Here is a 16,411-nt window from a genome sequence, read left to right on the forward strand (position 1 = left end):
TGACATCCCCAATGTCCCCAGGTGTGTCTGTGACGTCACCAGTGTCCCCAGGTGTGTCCCCAGGTGTGTCCCCGTGCCCGGGTGTGTCCCCAGGTGTGTCCCCAGGTGTGTCCCCGTGCCCGGGGGCGTGGCCGGTGGCCCGCGAGCGGCTCCAGGTGTCCCTGAGCGAGGCCGTCTCGGTCTCGCGGCGCCTCCCGGGGGGAGGGGGGGAGGGGCGCCCCTCCCCCACCCGCGGCTCCAGCGCCGACATCCGAGGTGGGGGAGGGGCAGAGCCCGGCTTCTTTTGGGGGGAAAAAATGGGATTTTGGGGATTTTATTGGGAATTTTGGGGGAAATTTGGGGATTTATTGGGAAATTTGGGGGAAAAAATGGGATTTGGGGATTTATTGGGAAATTTGGGGGAATTTGGGGGATTTATTGGGAAATTTGGGGGAAAAAATGGGATTTTGGGGGATTTATTGGGAAATTTGGATAAAAAAATGGGATTTTGGGGATTTATTGGGAAATTTGGGGGAAATCTGGGGATTTATTGGGAAATTTGGGGGAATTTGGGGGATTTATTGGGAAATTTGGAGAAAAAAATGGGATTTTGGGGATTTATTGGGAAATTTGGGGGGAAATTTGCGTTTTAGGGGGGGAAATTTCAGGATTTGGGGGGAAAATTTGGGGATTTTGGGAGGGAATTTGGGGATTTTACCCTCCCCAAATCCAAATTTTTCCCTTCTGGGCCTCACCCTGACGCTCTTGCCCCGCTTTTTTCCCTCATTTTTCTTCACTTTTCCCTCATTTTCCTCATTTTTACCTCATTTCACCTCATATTTCTCTCATTTTCCTCTCATATTTCCCTAATTTTCCCCATTTTTCCCTCATTTTCCCAATTTTCCCCTCATTTCACCTCACATTTCCCTCATTTTCCCCTCATTTCTTCTCATATTTCTCTCCTTTCACCTCATATTTTCCCCATTTCCCCTCATCTCACCTCACATTTCCCCTCATTTTCCCCATTTTTCCCCATTTCCCCCTCATTTCACCTCACATTTCCCTCATATTTCCCTCATTTCACCTCATATTTCCCCATTTTCCCCCATTTCCCCCTCATTTCACCTCACATTTCCCACATTCCCCCTCACATTCCCCCATTTTTCTCTCACTTTCCCCATTTTCCCTTCATTTTTCCCCATTTTCACCTCATATTTCCCCATTTTCCCTCATTTTCCCCTCATTTCCCCTCACATTTCCCTCACATTTCTCTCATTTCACCTCATATTTCTCCATTTTCCCTCATTTTCCCCTCATTTCCCCTCACATTTCCCTCACATTTCCCTCACATTTCTCTCATTTCACCTCATATTTCTCCATTTTTCCCTCATTTTCCCGCTCCTCCCCTCAGCCAAGGCCTCCCGCCTCTCGCTGCCGCTGCCGCCTCTGGCCCTGCGGCCTCTCCCGCTGCGCTGGGGCGCGCCCGAAACCTCTCGGGGGGATCCGGACGAGGACGACGAGGACGAGGAGGACGAGGAAGAAGCGGCGGGACCCGAGGAGGCCTCGGCGGAGCCCGTCCCGCTCGTGGTTTCGCGCTGGGACGGCCGCGGCCTCCGCGGCCTCCTGAAACCTCCGCGCCGCCCGCCGGAAGTTGGACTGAGCTCCAACCGGAAGCGAAAAGCTGTATCCTTCTTCGATGACGTCACAGTCCACCTATTCGATCAGGTGATTGGTCCGGCGGTTTGATTGACGGCTCCGCTGGCCAATCGGAAGCTGAGAGCCGCCATTTTGTTTGCAGGAGACGCCGACCAACGAGTTGAGCGGGCAGAGCGGCCCCGAGGAGCCCGCGGCGATGGCGCCCCCCGATGGCTTGGGTGGGTTTGGCGGGAATTTGGGAAAAATTGGGAATTTTGGGGAAAACTTGTGGAGAAATTTGGGATTTGAGGGAAAACTTGAGGAGAAATTTGGGATTTGAAAGAAATTTGAGGAGAAATTCGGGGATTTGAGGGGTTTTTTGGGGGTCCTGATGTGGTAAAGTTGGGAATTTTGGGGAAGGCCTGGGGGGTAAATTTGGGAATTTGAGGGAAAACTTGAGGAGAAATTTGGGATTTTATGGAAATTTAAGGAAAAATTTGGGATTTTATGGAAATTTGAGGAGAAATTTGGGATTTGGGGGAAAACTTGAGGAGAAATTTGGGATTTTTTGGAAAACTTGAGAAGAAATTTGGGATTTTGAGGGAAAACTTGAGGAGAAAATTGGGATTTTATGGAAAATTTAAGGAAAAATTTGGGGATTTGAGGAGAAATTTGGGAATTTGGGGGAAAACTTGAGGAGAAATTTGGGAATTTGGGAGGCTCCGGGATTTGGGGAGATTTTGGGGTGAATTTAAAGGGAATTTGGAGGGAAAATCCGAGGAAAAATTGCGAACTTGGGGGGAGAAATTTGGGAATTTTTGGGGGAGGGAATTTCGGGATCCTGAGGGGAAAATCTGGGGGATTTGGGGAAGAAAAACTCGAGGACAAAAAAATCAGGAATTTTTTTTCGGGATTTTCCTTCCGCAGCCGCCGTCGAGAACTGACCCCGGGGGAGGGGGAGGGGCGGGGCCGAAGCCCCTCCCCCTTTCCCTTGGCCCCGCCCTCTTTCCCTGGCCCCGCCTCCACTTTGGGGGTGGGGGAGGGGCGGAAATTTGGGGGGGGGGGAGGGGCAATAAAGAATTCCAGGCTTCCTGGATTTTACTGGGAATGGGCGGAGTCGGAGTGGTTTGTACTGGTTTGGACTGGTTTGGACTGGGTTGGACTGGTCTGGACTGGTTTGGACTGGTTTGGACCGGTTTGGACTGGTCTGGACCATTTTGGACTGGTCGGGACCGGTTTGGACTGGTTTGGACCGGTTTGGACTGGTTTGGACCGGTTTGGACTGGATTGGACTGGTCTGGACTCGTTTGGACTCGTTTGGACTCGTTTGGACTCGTTTGGACCATTTTGGACTGGTCGGGACCGGTTTGGACTGGATTGGACTGGTCTGGACTGGTTTGGACCGGTTTGGACGGGTTTGGACTGGTTTGGACTCATTTGGACTGGTTTGGACTGGTTTGGACCGGTTTGGACTGTTTTGGACTGGTTTGAACCGGTTTGGACTGGTTTGGACTGGTTTGGACTGGTTTGGACCGGTTTGGACTGGTTTGGACTGGTTTGGACTGGTTTGGACTGGTTTGGACCGGTTTGGACTGGTCTGGACTGGTTTGGACCAGTTTTTGGGCTGAATTTGGGATTTTTTGGGATTAAATTTGGGATTTTTTGGGGCTGAATTTGGGATTTTTTGGGGCTGAATTTGGGATTTTTTTGGGCTGAATTTGGGATTTTTTGGGATTAAATTTGGGATTTTTTTGAGGCTGAATTTGGGATTTTTTTGGGTCTAAATTTGGGATTTTTTGGGCTGAATTTGGGATTTTTTGGGGCTGAATTTGGGATTTTTGGGGCTGAATTTGGGATTTTTTTGGGGCTGAATTTGGGATTTTTTTGGGCTGAATTTGGGATTTTTTGGGGCTGAATTTGGGATTTTTTGGGGCTGAATTTGGGATTTTTTTGGGGCTGAATTTGGGATTTTTTTGGGCTGAATTTGGGATTTTTTTTGGGGCTGAATTTGGGATTTTTTGGGGCTGAATTTGGGATTTTTTTGGGGCTGAATTTTTCGTCTCCTCCCCCTCCCCCTTTTATTTTCCCCTCTTTTTTTTTTTTTTTTTTGGTGGGGGGGGGGGAGGGGAGGGAAAGGATCCCAAAAATCCCCAAAATCCCCCCCAAAAAAATTTTAGGAATTCCCCTCCCCCCCCCTCCCCCACACCTTAAATGGGTGGGGGAGGGGCGGGGCCGGCTGCGCGGTCCCTTTAAGAGCGGCCGCGGTGACGTCACGCGGTGGCCGCGCGCGGGGGGGAGGGGGGGGGGAAGGTTTGGAGCCCATCCCCCACCCCCCCCACCCATCCCCCCACCCATCCCCCCCCCCCCCCAAACCTTCCCCTCCCCCCGCGCGTCCGTCTGTCCGTCCCGCGCCTCCGGCCCGGCCGCAGCGGCGCCCGGGGTCCGTCTGTCCGTCCGTCTGTCCGTCCGTCTGTCCGTCCGTCTGTCCGAGGGTCCGAGTGTCCGTCCGTCCGTCCGTCCGTCCGAGGGGTCCCCGCTGTCCGTCTGTCCTTCCATCCCCATCCCCCCCCCGTGTCCGTCTGTCCGTCCTTGCCGCATCTCCGCATCCATCCCCGCGTGTCCGTCTGTCCGTCCATCCATCCATCCATCCCCTCCCTGCGTCCTCCGGGTGTCCGTCTGTCCTTCCATCCCCCCCCCCGTGTCCGTCTGTCTGTCTGTCCTTCCTGCATCTCCGTATCCTCCCCGCGTGTCCGTCCGTCCGTCCGTCCGTCCATCCATCCATCCCCTCCCTGCGTCCTCCGGGTGTCCGTCTGTCCTTCCATCCCCCCCCCGTGTCCGTCCGTCCGTCTGTCCTTCCTGCATCTCCGTATCCTCCCCGCGTGTCCGTCTGTCCTTCATCCCCTCCCTGCATCCTCCGAGTGTCCGTCTGTCCGTCCACCCATCCATCCATCCCCGCGTGTCCGTCTGTCCTTCCATCCCCGCCGGTGTCCGTCCGTCTGTCCTTCATCCCCATCCCTCCCCTCCCCGTGTCCGTCTGTCCTTCCACCCATCCATCCCCGCGTGTCCGTCTGTCCTTCATCCGCTCCCGCATCCTCCGCGCGTGTCCGTCTGTCCTTCATCCCCCTCCCCGTGTCCGTCTGTCCTTCCGGCATCTCCGCATCCTCCCCGCCTGTCGTGTCCGTCTGTCCTTCCATCCATCCATCCCCCCCTCCCCGTGTCCGTCTGTCCTTCCTCCGTCCCCGCATCCCCCCCGTGTCCGTCTGTCCTTCATCCCCGTCCCCGTGTCCGTCTGTCCTTCCTCCATCCCCCCCCCCCGTGTCCGTCTGTCCCTCCGTGTCCCCCCCGTGTCCGTCTGTCCGTCCGTTCCCCATCCCCATCCCCCACCCGTGTCCGTCTGTCCGTCCGTTCCCATCCCCCCCCCGTGTCCGTCTGTCCTTCATCCCCATCCCCCCCCCCGTGTCCGTCTGTCCGTCCGTTCCCCATCCCCATCCCCCCCCCCCGTGTCCGTCTGTCCCTCCATCCCCCCGTGTCCGTCTGTCCTTCCATCCCCCCCCGTGTCCGTCTGTCCGTCCGTCCGTTCCCATCCCCCCCCCGTGTCCGTCTGTCCGTCCGTTCCCCATCCCCATCCCCCCCCCGTGTCCGTCTGTCCGTCCGTCCGTTCCCCATCCCCCCCCCGTGTCCGTCTGTCCGTCCGTCCCCGCCCCCCCCCAGCTCCGATGGCGCCCCAGGCCCGGGGGGCAGCGCCGGCTCCGTGAGCGGGTGAGGAATTTTGGGGAGAAATCCGGGAATTTCGGGAGTTTCGGGAATTTTTGGGGGGTTTTTTGGGGAGGGGGAGGGGCGTGGGAAGGGACCGGGGGTGGGGGAGGGGGAATTTGGGGAGGGGGGAATTTTGGTCTTGGAGCTTCCCCTCCCCCACGCAAGGAAAGAGACCCGAAATTGGCCCGAATTCATCCCAAAAATCCCCAAAATTTAACCCCAAAACTCCCAAAAATCTCCAAAATTTAACCCCAAAACTCCCAAAATTCATCCCAAAAATCTCCCAAAATTTAACCCCAAAATGCCCCAAAATTCCCCAAAATTTAACCCCAAAATTCATCCCAAAATGCCCCAAATTCATCCCAAAAATCTCCCAAAATTTAACCCCAAAACTCCCCAAAATTCATCCCAAAAATCCCCAAAATTTAACCCCAAAACTCCCAAAAATCTCCCAAAATTCATCCCAAAACTCCCAAAATTCATCCCAAAAATCTCCCAAAATTTAACCCCAAAATGCCCCAAAATTCCCCAAAATTTAACCCCAAAATTCATCCCAAAATGCCCCAAATTCATCCCAAAAATCCCCAAAATTTAACCCCAAAACTCCCAAAATTCATCCCAAAAATCTCCCAAAATTTAACACCAAAACTCCCAAAATGTATCCCAAAAATCTCCCAAAATTCATCCCAAAATTCAAAAAAAATTCCCCAAAATTGAACCCCAAAACTCCCAAAATTCATCCCAAAATTCATCCCCAAATGCCCCAAAATTCCCCCAATTTTAACCCCAAATTCCCCCAAATCCAACCCCAAAATTCCCAAAAAATTCCCCAAATCCAACCCCAAAATCCCTGAAATTCCCCCCAAAATCCAACCCCAAAATCCCCCAAAAAATTCCCCAAAATTCCCCAAAATCCCTGAAATTCCCCCAAAATTCCCCAAATCCAACCCCAAAATTCCCCAAAAATTCCCCAAAAATTTCCATTCCCGAACCTTTTTTCCCATTTTCCCCCATTTTTCCCATTTTTTCCCATTTTCCCCCATTTTTCCCATTTTTTTCCATTTTTAACCCCAAAATTCCCTCAAATTTTCCCAAAATTCCCCAAAATTCCCAGCCCGGATTTGGCCCCGCCCCCTTTTAACCCTTTCGCTCCCCGCACCCCCCAAAAATCCCCAAAAAATGAGAAAAAATCCCCAAAAAAATCCCAAAAAAAATCCCAAAAATTCCCAAAAAATTCCCAAAATTCCCCCCAAAAATTCCCAAAATTCCCATCCCGGTCTCTTCCCATTTTTAACCCTTTCAGCTCCAGCACAACCCCATAAAAACTCTTTAAAAACCCAAAAAAAGGGCCCAAAAAATGCTAAAAATTCTCCAAAAAATCACTCAAAACCCCAAAAATTCCCCAAAACCCCCCAAAATTCCCAAAAAATTCCCAAAAAATTCCCAAAAAATTCCCAAAAAATTCCCAAGAATTTTTAAATCCCCATTCCAGCCACTTCCCATTTTTAACCCCTTCATCCCCTCACCTCTCCACAACCACCCCTTAAAAAACCCTTAAAAAATCCCCCCAAAAATCCCAAAAATTCAAAAAAAATTCCCCAAAAATTCAAAAAAAATCCCCAAAATTCCCAAAAAAATTCCCAAAAAATTCCCATAAAATTCCCATAAAATTCCCAGCCACTTCTCACTTTTAACCCCTTCAACACCGCATTGCTCCAACACAACCCCCTTTAAAAATCAAAAAAAACCCGCTTAAAAAATCCAAAAAAAATAAAAAAAAAACCCTTAAAAAATCCCAAAAAAAATCCAAAAAAAATCCTTAAAAATCAAAAAAAAAATCCAAAAAAAATCCTTAAAAAATAAAAAAAAAATCCAAAAAATAAAAAAAAAATCCAAAAAAAATCCAAAAAAAATCCAAAAAAAATCCAAAAAAACCCCTTAAAAAATCCAAAAAGAATCCAAAAAAAATCTCAAAAAAATCCAAAAAAAATCCAAAAAAATAAAAAAAATCCCAAAAAAATCCCAAAAAAATCCAAAAAACATCCAAAAAAAATTCAAAAAAAATCCAAAAAAATTCCAAAAAAAAATCCAAAAGAAATAAAAAAAAATTCCAAAAAAAATCCAAAAAAAATCCAAAAAACCCCTTAAAAAATAAAAAAAAAAATCCCAAAAAAATCCCAAAAAATTCCAAAAAAAATCCAAAAAAAATCCAAAAAAACCCCAAAAAATTCCCAAAAAATTCCGGACAAATTCCCGTGCAGGTTCCAGGATGAGCTCGTGCAGCTCGCGGGCGCTGACGCTGCTGAGCAGCGTTTTCGGGGCCCCTTAAACAACCCCAAAAAAACCTCACAAAAAACTCCCCGAAAAATCCCAAAAAAATTCAAAAAATTCCCCAAAAAATTAAAAAAAAAATCCCAAAAAATTCCCATAAAATTCCCAAAAAATTCCCAAAAAATTCCCAAAAAAATTCCCGAAAAATTCCCGAAAAATTCCCGTGCAGGTTCCAGGATGAGCTCGTGCAGCTCGCGGGCGCTGACGCTGCTGAGCAGCGTTTTCGGGGCCCCTTAAACAACCCCAAAAAAACCTCACAAAAAACTCCCCAAAAAATCCCAAAAATTCCCCAAAAAATTAAAAAAAAATCCCAAAAAATTCCAAAAAAATTCCCATAAAATTCCCATAAAATTCCCATAAAATTCCCAGCCACTTCCCGCTTTTAACCCCTTCAACACCGCATCGCTCCAACAGAACCCCCTTTAAAAATCAAATAAAAACCCTAAAAAAACTTCAAAAAATCCAAAAAAAATCCAAAAAAAACCCTTAAAAAACCCCTTAAAAAATCCAAAAAAAATCCAAAAAATTCCCAAAAAATTCCCAAAAAATTCCCAAAAAATTCCCGAAAAATTCCCGTGCAGGTTCCAGGATGAGCTCGTGCAGCTCGCGGGCGCTGACGCTGCTGAGCAGCGTTTTCGGGGCGTGCGGGCTGCTCCTGGTGGGAATCGCCGTCTCCACGGATTATTGGCTCTACATGGAGGAGGGGGTGGTGTCCCCCCAGAACCAGAGCACCGAGGTGCGGATGGCGCTGCACGCCGGCCTCTGGAGAGTCTGCTTCTTCGCAGGTATTCCCCAAATAGCAGGGAGAAAAAAAAGCTTGGGAATGTTGGGAAATATTTGGGAATGTTGGGAAATATTTGGGAATGTCGGGGAAAAAATTTGGGATCTCTGGGAAAAAAAATGAGGGAGATATGTGGGTTTTAAGGGGAAAAAATCCGATTTTTCCAGGTTTTTTTGGGTCACAGATAATCCCAAAAATCCTGGAAAAAAATTTGGGAATGTTGGAAAATATCTGGGAATGCTGAGGGAAAAAATTTGGGATCTATAGGAAAAGTTTGGAGGGAGATATTTGGGTTTTAAGGGGAAAAAATCCGATTTTTTGGGGTTTTTTTGAATTTTTTTGGGTCACAGATAGTCTCAAAAATCCTGGAAAAAATTTGGGAATGTGGGAAATATTTGGGAATGTCGGGGAAAAAATTTGGGATCTCTAGGAAAAAAAATGAGGGAGATATTTGGGTTTGAAGGGGAAAAAATCCGATTTTTTGGGGTTTTTTTGAATTTTTTTGGGTCACAGATAATCCTAAAAATCCTGGAAAAAATTTGGGAATGTTGGGAAATATTTGGGAATGTCGGGGAAAAAATTTGGGATCTCTAGGAAAAAAAATGAGGGAGATATTTGGGTTTGAAGGGGAAAAAATCCGATTTTTTGGGGTTTTTTTGAATTTTTTTGGGTCACAGATAATCCTAAAAATCCTGGAAAAAATTTGGGAATGTGGGAAAATATTTGGGAATGTCGGGGAAAAAATTTGGGATCTCTGGGAAAAAAAATGAGGGAGATATTTGGGTTTGAAGGGGAAAAAAGTGGATTTTTCGGGGTTTTTTTGAGTTTTATTGGGTCACAGATAGTCTGAAAAATCCTGGAAAAAATTTGGGAATGTGGGAAAATATTTGGGAATGTCGGGGAAAAAATTTGGGATCTCTAGGAAAAGTTTGGAGGGAGATATTTGGGTTTAAAGGGGAAAAAAGTGGATTTTGGGGGGTTTTTTTGAGATTTATTGGATCACATTCAATCACAAAAATCCTGCAAAAAATTTGGGAATGTGGGAAAATATTTGGGAATTTTGGGGAAAAAATTTGGGATCTATGGAAAAAAAATGAGGGAGATATTTGGGTTTTAAGGGGAAAAAATCCGATTTTTGGGGGTTTTTTCGGGTTTTTTTTTGGTCACAGATAATCCTAAAAATCCTGGAAAAAATTTGGGAATTTTGGGGAAATTTTGGGAATTTTGGGGAGAATTTTGGATCTTGAGAGAAATTTGGGGAATCCCTGCATAAAATTTGGGGGGAAAATTGGGATTTTGGGGTGAAAATTTGTGGTTTTGAAAGAATTTTGGGCATTTTAGGTAAAAATTTTGGATTTTGGGTGGAAATTTTGGAATTTTGGGGGCAGAACTTGGATTTTTTGGGGTGAAAAATCAGATTTTGGGGGAATTTTTGGCGTTTTGGGTGGAAATTTTGGAATTTTGGGGGCAGAACTTGGATTTTTGGGGGATTTTGGGGTGAAAAATCGGATTTTTGGGGGAATTTTTGGCGTTTTGGGAGGAAATTTTGGAATTTTGGGGGCAGAACTTGGATTTTTGGGGGATTTTGGGGTGAAAAATCAGATTTTGGGGGAATTTTTGGCGTTTTGGGTGGAAATTTTGGAATTTTGGGGCAAAACTTGGATTTTTTTTGGGATTTTGGGGTGAAAACTTGGATTTTTGGGGGAATTTTTGGCGTTTTGGGTGGAAATTTTGGCGTTTTGGGGGCAGAATTTGGATTTTTTGGGGATTTTGGGGTGAAAAATCGGATTTTTGGGGGAATTTTTGGCGTTTTGGGTGGAAATTTTGGTGTTTTGGGGGCAGAACTTGGATTTTTGGGGGATTTTGGGGCGAAAACTTGGATTTTTGGGGGAATTTTTGGCGTTTTGGGTGGAAATTTTGGCATTTGGGGGCAGAACTTGGATTTTTTGGGGTGAAAAATCAGATTTTTGGGGGAATTTTTGGCGTTTTGGGTGGAAATTTTGGAATTTTGGGGGCAGAACTTGGATTTTTGGGGGATTTTGGGGTGAAAACTTGGATTTTTGGGGGAATTTTTGGCATTTTGGGTGGAAATTTTGGTGTTTTGGGGGCAGAACTTGGATTTTTTGGGGTGAAAAATCGGATTTTGGGGGAATTTTTGGCGTTTCGGGTGGAAATTTTGTCATTTTTGGGGCAAAACTTTGCGTTTTCGGCTGATTTTGGGGGCTCTGGGATAAACTTTGGGATCCCAAATGGATTTTTGGGATCATTTTGGGATAATTTTGGGGTTTTTTGGGTCCCCCCAGGACGGGAGAAGGGAAGATGCGTGGCCTCCGAATATTTCCTGGAGCCGGAAGTGAATTTGGTGACGGAAAACACCGAAAACATCCTCAGTAAGGGGGAAATTTGGGAATTTTGGGGGAAATTTGGGAATTTTGGGGGGAAATTTTGGGAATTTTGGGGGAAATTTTGGGAATTTTGGGGGGAATTTTGGGGAAAAATTTGGGAATTTTGGGGGGAAATTTTGGAGTTTTGGGGGGAAATTTGGGAATTTTGGGGGAAAATTTGGGAATTTGGGGGGAAATTTGGGAATTTTGGGGGGAATTTGGGAGTTTTGGGGGAAATTTGGGAATTTTGGGGGGAAATTTGGGAATTTTGGGGGGAATTTTGGGGGAAAATTTGGAATTTTGGGGGAAATTTGGGAATTTTGGGGGAAAATTGGGAATTTTGGGGGGAAATTTGGGAATTTTGGGGGGAAATTTTGGGAATTTTGGGGGAAAATTTGGAATTTTGGGGGAAATTTGGGAATTTTGGGGGGAATTTTGGGGGAAAATTTGGAATTTTGGGGGGAAATTTTGGGAATTTTGGGGGGAAATTTGGGAATTTTGGGGGGAAATTTGGGAATTTTGGGGGAAATTTGGGAATTTTGGGGGGAATTTTGGGGGAAATTTGGGAATTTTGGGGGGAAATTTGGGAATTTTGGGGGGAAATTTGGGAATTTTGGGGGAAATTTGGGAATTTTGGGGGGAAATTTGGGAATTTTGGGGGGAAAATTTGGAATTTTGGGGGAAATTTTGGGAATTTTGGGGGGAAATTTGGGAATTTTGGCAAAGATTTGAAAGAATTTTGGGGTTTTTTTTTGGCTCTCTGGAAATTCCGGGGATTTTTTTGAGGGGAATTTTGGGGGTTTTTTTGGGGATTTTGGGGTCTGGAAATTTTGGGTTTTTTTTTTTTTTTGGGAGGTGAATTTGGGGGAATTTGGGTGAAATTTGGGATGAATCCGAAAGGTTTGGGAGGATTTTTGGGTGTTTTTAGGGCAATTTTGGGGCTCTGGGGACATCTGGAAATTCCAGCTTTTTTGGGGGAGGGGTCCCGAGAGTCTTGGGGTGAATTTGGGGTGAATTTGGGATAAATTTGGGGCAAATCTGGGGGAAATTTACGCAGAATTTTGGGATGATTTGAGAGATTTTTTTTGCGTTTTTTGGCGTTTTTGGAGGGCTGGAAATTCCGGGATTTTTTTTGGGATGGCACCTGAGGTTCTCAGGGTGATTTTGGGGTGATTTGTGGTGATTTTGGGGGTGTTCCCAACCTTTTTTTTGGGTTTTCCAGAGACGGTGAGGACGGCCACGCCCTTCCCCATGGTCAGTCTGTTCCTGGTCTTCACCGCCTTCGTCATCAGCAACGTGGGGCACATCCGGCCCCAGAGGACCCTCCTGGCCTTCGTCTCGGGCATCTTCTTCATCCTCTCGGGTGAGGGAGAACCCCCAGAAGATGAAAAACACCAAAAAAATCTGATTTTACCCCAAAAATCTGCGGCAAAATCAACCCCGGACCCGCCCGTTCCACCCATTGGCTTTCATTGTCTTCTTCAGGGTTGGAGCTCCAAAATTGGCACAAATTCACCTAAAATTGGCTCAAATTCCCCCAAAACTCACCCAGAGATAGACCTGGGATTCCCCAGAAGATGAAAAACCAAAAAAATTCTGATTTTACCCCAAAAATCTGCGGCAAAATCGGCCCCGGACCCGCCCGTTCCACCCATTGGCCTTCGTTGTGCTTTTCAGGGTGGGAGCTCCAAAATTGGAACAAATTCACCCAAAATCGGCACAAATTCCCCCAAAATTGACTCAAATCCTCCCAAAACTCACCCAGAGAGCCCCAGGGATCCCTCTGAAAGGAAAAAAAACCCCCAAAAATCTGATTTTCCCCCCAAAATCCTCCCCTCTGTCTCAAAATCCTCTCAAATTCCCCCCAAATTCTCCCAAATACCAAAATTCTCCCCAAACTCTCCCAAAAATCCCCCAAATCCCTCCCAAACTCTCATTTCTTCCCCAAAACTCCTCAAAATCTCCCCAAATTCCTTCCTAAAATCCAAATTTTCCCCCCAAACCCTCCCTAAACCCCCCCAAACTCTCATTTCTCCTCATTTCTCCCCCATAACTCCTCAAAAACCTCCCCAAACCTCCTGGAATTTTCCGGAAATCTTCCTGAAAATCCCGAATTTTCCCGCTTTTCCCAGGCCTGTCTCTGGTGGTGGGGTTGGTTTTGTACATCTCGAGCATCAACGACGAGGTGATGAATCGCCCCGGCGGCTCCGAGCAATATTTCCAGTACCGCTACGGTTGGTCCTTCGCCTTCGCCGCCTCCTCCTTCCTCCTCAAAGAGGTGAGTTCCAAACAAAAAAAACCACAATTCCCAAAAAATTCCGGAATTTTTTGCCGAGAAAACGAAATTTTTGTTGAAAAAACTGAATTTTTCGGTGGAAAAACGGTGTTTTTAGGAGAGAAAATGTCATTTTTACGCCCCAAAAATGTTGGTTTTTCCCTGGGAAAAAAATCAGGTTTTAGTAGAATAATCCCAGTTTCCTCCCCGCAAAAAAAAAAAGGGTTTTTTTCCTGGGAGAATGTGATTTTTTTTAGGTAGAAATTAGGGGTTTTTTGCTCAAAAAATGGGCGTTTTTGAGAAAAATTTAGGTTTTCTCCTAAAATGCACTTTTTTTCCCACTCAAAAAATCAGTTTTCTTTAAAATAATCCTGAGTTTTCCCCCTAAAATCAGATTTTATCCTGAGGGTGGGAGATGTGAGGGGAGAAAAGGGCGGGAAAACGTGAGGGGAGAAAAAGGGCGGGAAAACGTGAGGGGACAAAATGGCGGCAATCATGAGGGGAGAAAATGGCGGCCGGTTTGAGGGGAGAAAAAGGGGCGGGAAACCTGAGGGGAGAAAAGAGCGGGAAATGGGAGGGGAGAAAATGGCGGCCGGCATGAGGGGGGAGAAAAGGGTGGGAAATGTGAGAGGACAAGATGGCAGCAATCGTGAGGGGAGAAAAGAGCGGGAAACCTGAGGGGAGAAAATGGCAGGAAATGTGAGGGGACAAGATGGCGGCAATTGTGAGGGGAGAAAAAGGGCGGGAAACCTGAGGGGACAAAATGGTGGCAATTGTGAGGGGAATAAAAGAGGGGGAATCGTGAGGGGAGAAAAGAGTGGGAAACATGAGGGACAAAAAAGAGCGGGAAATGTGAGGGGACAAAATGACGTCTGGCATGAGGGGAGAAAATGGCGGCAATCGTGAGGGGAAAAAGGGCGGGAAACCTGAGGGGAGAAAAGGGCGAGAAACGTGAGGGGACAAGATGGCGGCCAGCGTGAGGAGAGAAAAGGGTGGAAAAGGTGAGGGGACAAAATAGTGGCAATTGTGAGGGGAGAAAAGAACAAGAAACGTGAGGGGAGAAAAGGGCGAGAAACCTGAGGGGACAAAATGGTGGCAATCGTGAGGGGAAAAAAGGGCAGGAAACCTGAGGGGAGAAAAGGGCGGGAAATCTGAGGGGAGAAAAAGAGCGGGAAACCTGAGGGGAGAAAATGGCAGCCAGCATGAGGGCGAAAAAAGGCTGGGAAACCTGAGGGGACAAAATGGTGGGAAACATGAAGGGAGAAAAGAGCCAGAAACCTGAGGGGACAAAATGGTGGGAAACATGAAGGGAGAAAAGAGCGGGAAACGTGAGGAGACAAGATGGCGGCCAGCGTGAGGGGAGAAAAGGGTGGAAAAGTTGAGGGGACAAAATGGCGGCTGGCATGAGGGAAAAAAGGGCGGGAAACGTGAGGGGACAAAATGGTGGCGCTTGTGAGGGGAGAAAAGAACAGGAATCATGAGGGAAGAAAGGAGTGGGAAACGTGAGGGGAAAAAAGGGTGGGGAACGTGAGGGGAGAAAATGGCAGCAATCGTGAGGGGGAAAAGGGCGGGAAATGTGAGGGGGAAGAGGGCGGGAAACGTGAGAGGAGAAAAGGTGGGAGATGCAAGGGGAAAAAGGGCAGGAAACGTGAGGGGGAAATGGAGGCAATCGTGAGGGGAAAAAAAGGGAGGGAAACCTGAGGGGAGAAAAGGGCGGGAAACCTGAGGGGACAAGATGGCAGCAATCGTGAGGGGAGAAAAGAGCGGGAAACCTGAGGGGGGAAAAGAGCAGGAAACATGAAGGGAGAAAATGGTGGCCGGTGTGAGGGGGGAGAAAAGGGCGGGAAACCTGAGGGGAGAAAAGAGCGGGAAACCTGAGGGGACAAAATGGCGGCCGGCATGAGGGGGAAAAAAGGGCGGGAAACCTGAGGGGACAAGATGGCAGCAATCATGAGGGGAGGAAAGAGCGGGAAACCTGAGGGACGAAAAAGGGAGGGAAACGTGAGGGGAGAAACAAACGGGAATCAAGAGGGGAGAAAAGAGTGGGAAACGTGAGGGGAGAAAAAAAGCAGGAAATGTGAGGGGACAAAATGGCAGCCAGCAATCGTGAGGGGGGAAAAAGGGCAGGAAACATTAGGGGACAAAATGGCGGCCAGCATGAGGGGGAAAAAAGGGCGGGAAACGTGAGGGGACAAAATGGTGGCAATCATGAGGAGAGAAAAGGGCAGGAAACCTGAGGGGGGAAAAGAGCAGGAAACATGAAGGGAGAAAATGGTGGCCGGTGTGAGGGGGGAGAAAAGGGCGGGAAACCTGAGGGGAGAAAAGAGTGGGAAACCTGAGGGGACAAGATGGCGGCCGGCATGAGGGGGGAAAAAAGGGCGGGAAACCTGAGGGGACAAGATGGCGGCCAGCATGAGGGGGGGAAAAAAGGGCGGGAAACCTGAGGGGACAAGATGGCAGCAATCGTGAGGGGAGAAAAGGGCGGGAAACCTGAGGGGACAAAATGGTGGCAATTGTGAGGGGAATAAAAGAGGGGGAATCGTGAGGGGAGAAAAGAGTGGGAAACACGAGGGACAAAAAAGGGCGGGAAACCTGAGGGGACAAGATGGCAGGCGTCACCGAGGTGTGACAGTCGCCGCCCCGGTCGCCCCACCCCGGGCGTCCGTCTGTCCTTCCGCAGGGCGCGGGCGTGATGTCGGTGTACCTGTTCACCAAGCGCTACGCCGAGGAGGAGCTGTACCGCGCGCCGCCTCACCTGCTGCGGCCGCGCCTCAGCACCTGCTCGGGGCTGTCGGGGCAGTTCCTGCAGCCGCGGGCGTGGCCCCGCGCCCGCAGCCCCTCGGACGCCTCCTCCGACGTCTCCATCCAGATGACGCAGAATTACCCGCCCGCCATCAAGTACCCCCAGAGACCCCCCCCGCACCCGCACCTGTCCACGTCGCCGTGTTAGGGGGGGAATGGGGGGGCTGGGGACACCTGGGGACACCTGGGGACAACTGTGGGTAAGTGGGGACACACCTGAGATACACCTGGACACACCTGGGGACAGCTGGGACACACCTGAGATACACCTGGACACACCTGGGGACATCTGGGGACACCTGGGGACATCTGGGGACACCTGGGGACACCTGGGGGGAACTGGGGACACACCTGGGGACACCTGGACACACCTGGGGACACCTGGGGACATCTGGGGGGAACTGGGGACACACCTGAGATACACCTGGACACACCTGGGGACACCTGGGGCACCTGGACACACCTGGG

At 48.4% G+C, this 16,411-nt stretch overlaps 3 protein-coding genes across 12 annotated transcripts in view; all 3 read left to right on the forward strand.

Moving 5' to 3' along the window:
* The window catches only part of LOC111944066 (uncharacterized), a 27,877-nt gene extending 25,155 nt beyond the window's left edge, over positions 1-2,722 (forward strand). For 6 of the 10 annotated variants that reach the window (XM_086871512.1, XM_086871513.1, XM_086871517.1 and 3 more), the window contains exons 13-15: positions 64-255; positions 1,391-1,704; positions 1,778-2,448. In XM_086871512.1, coding sequence (XP_086727638.1) covers positions 64-255; positions 1,391-1,704; positions 1,778-1,954 — 683 coding nt within the window. In that variant the 3' untranslated portion in view covers positions 1,955-2,448. Of the gene's footprint in view, positions 1-63; positions 256-1,390; positions 1,705-1,777; positions 2,449-2,541 lie in introns of those variants that run through there. The other 4 variants (XM_086871510.1, XM_086871511.1, XM_086871516.1 and 1 more) reach the window with 2 other exon arrangements.
* Positions 2,722-7,722, forward strand: LOC147647533 (uncharacterized). Its single transcript, XM_086871539.1, has 3 exons — positions 2,722-2,739; positions 3,925-5,373; positions 7,632-7,722. The coding sequence occupies exons 1-3, from the start codon at positions 2,722-2,724 to the stop codon at positions 7,641-7,643; spliced, it is 1,479 nt and encodes a 492-aa protein (XP_086727665.1). The 3' UTR covers positions 7,644-7,722.
* A 519-nt stretch (positions 7,723-8,241) lies between these two features.
* CACNG7 (calcium voltage-gated channel auxiliary subunit gamma 7) lies at positions 8,242-16,252 on the forward strand. The gene is made up of 5 exons (XM_023946883.2): positions 8,242-8,486; positions 10,786-10,872; positions 12,089-12,229; positions 12,999-13,144; positions 15,822-16,252. Exons 1-5 carry the CDS (start codon positions 8,291-8,293, stop codon positions 16,089-16,091), a joined length of 840 nt encoding a protein of 279 aa, XP_023802651.1. The 5' UTR covers positions 8,242-8,290; the 3' UTR covers positions 16,092-16,252.
* Positions 16,253-16,411: the final 159 nt, after the last annotated feature.

The sequence above is a fragment of the Cyanistes caeruleus genome, chromosome 36, assembly GCF_971803275.1.
Source record: "Cyanistes caeruleus chromosome 36, bCyaCae1.hap1.1, whole genome shotgun sequence".
In the NCBI taxonomy this organism is placed as follows: Eukaryota; Metazoa; Chordata; class Aves; order Passeriformes; family Paridae; genus Cyanistes; species Cyanistes caeruleus.

Coding starts and splice junctions, on each gene's coding strand:
- CACNG7 (XM_023946883.2), top strand. CDS start 8,291: ATGAGCTCGTGCAGCTCGCGGGCGCTGACGCTGCTGAGCAGCGTTTTC. Junction 8,487..10,785: donor GAGAGTCTGCTTCTTCGCAG/GTATTCCCCAAA, acceptor GGGTCCCCCCAG/GACGGGAGAAGGGAAGATGC. Junction 12,230..12,998: donor CATCTTCTTCATCCTCTCGG/GTGAGGGAGAAC, acceptor CGCTTTTCCCAG/GCCTGTCTCTGGTGGTGGGG.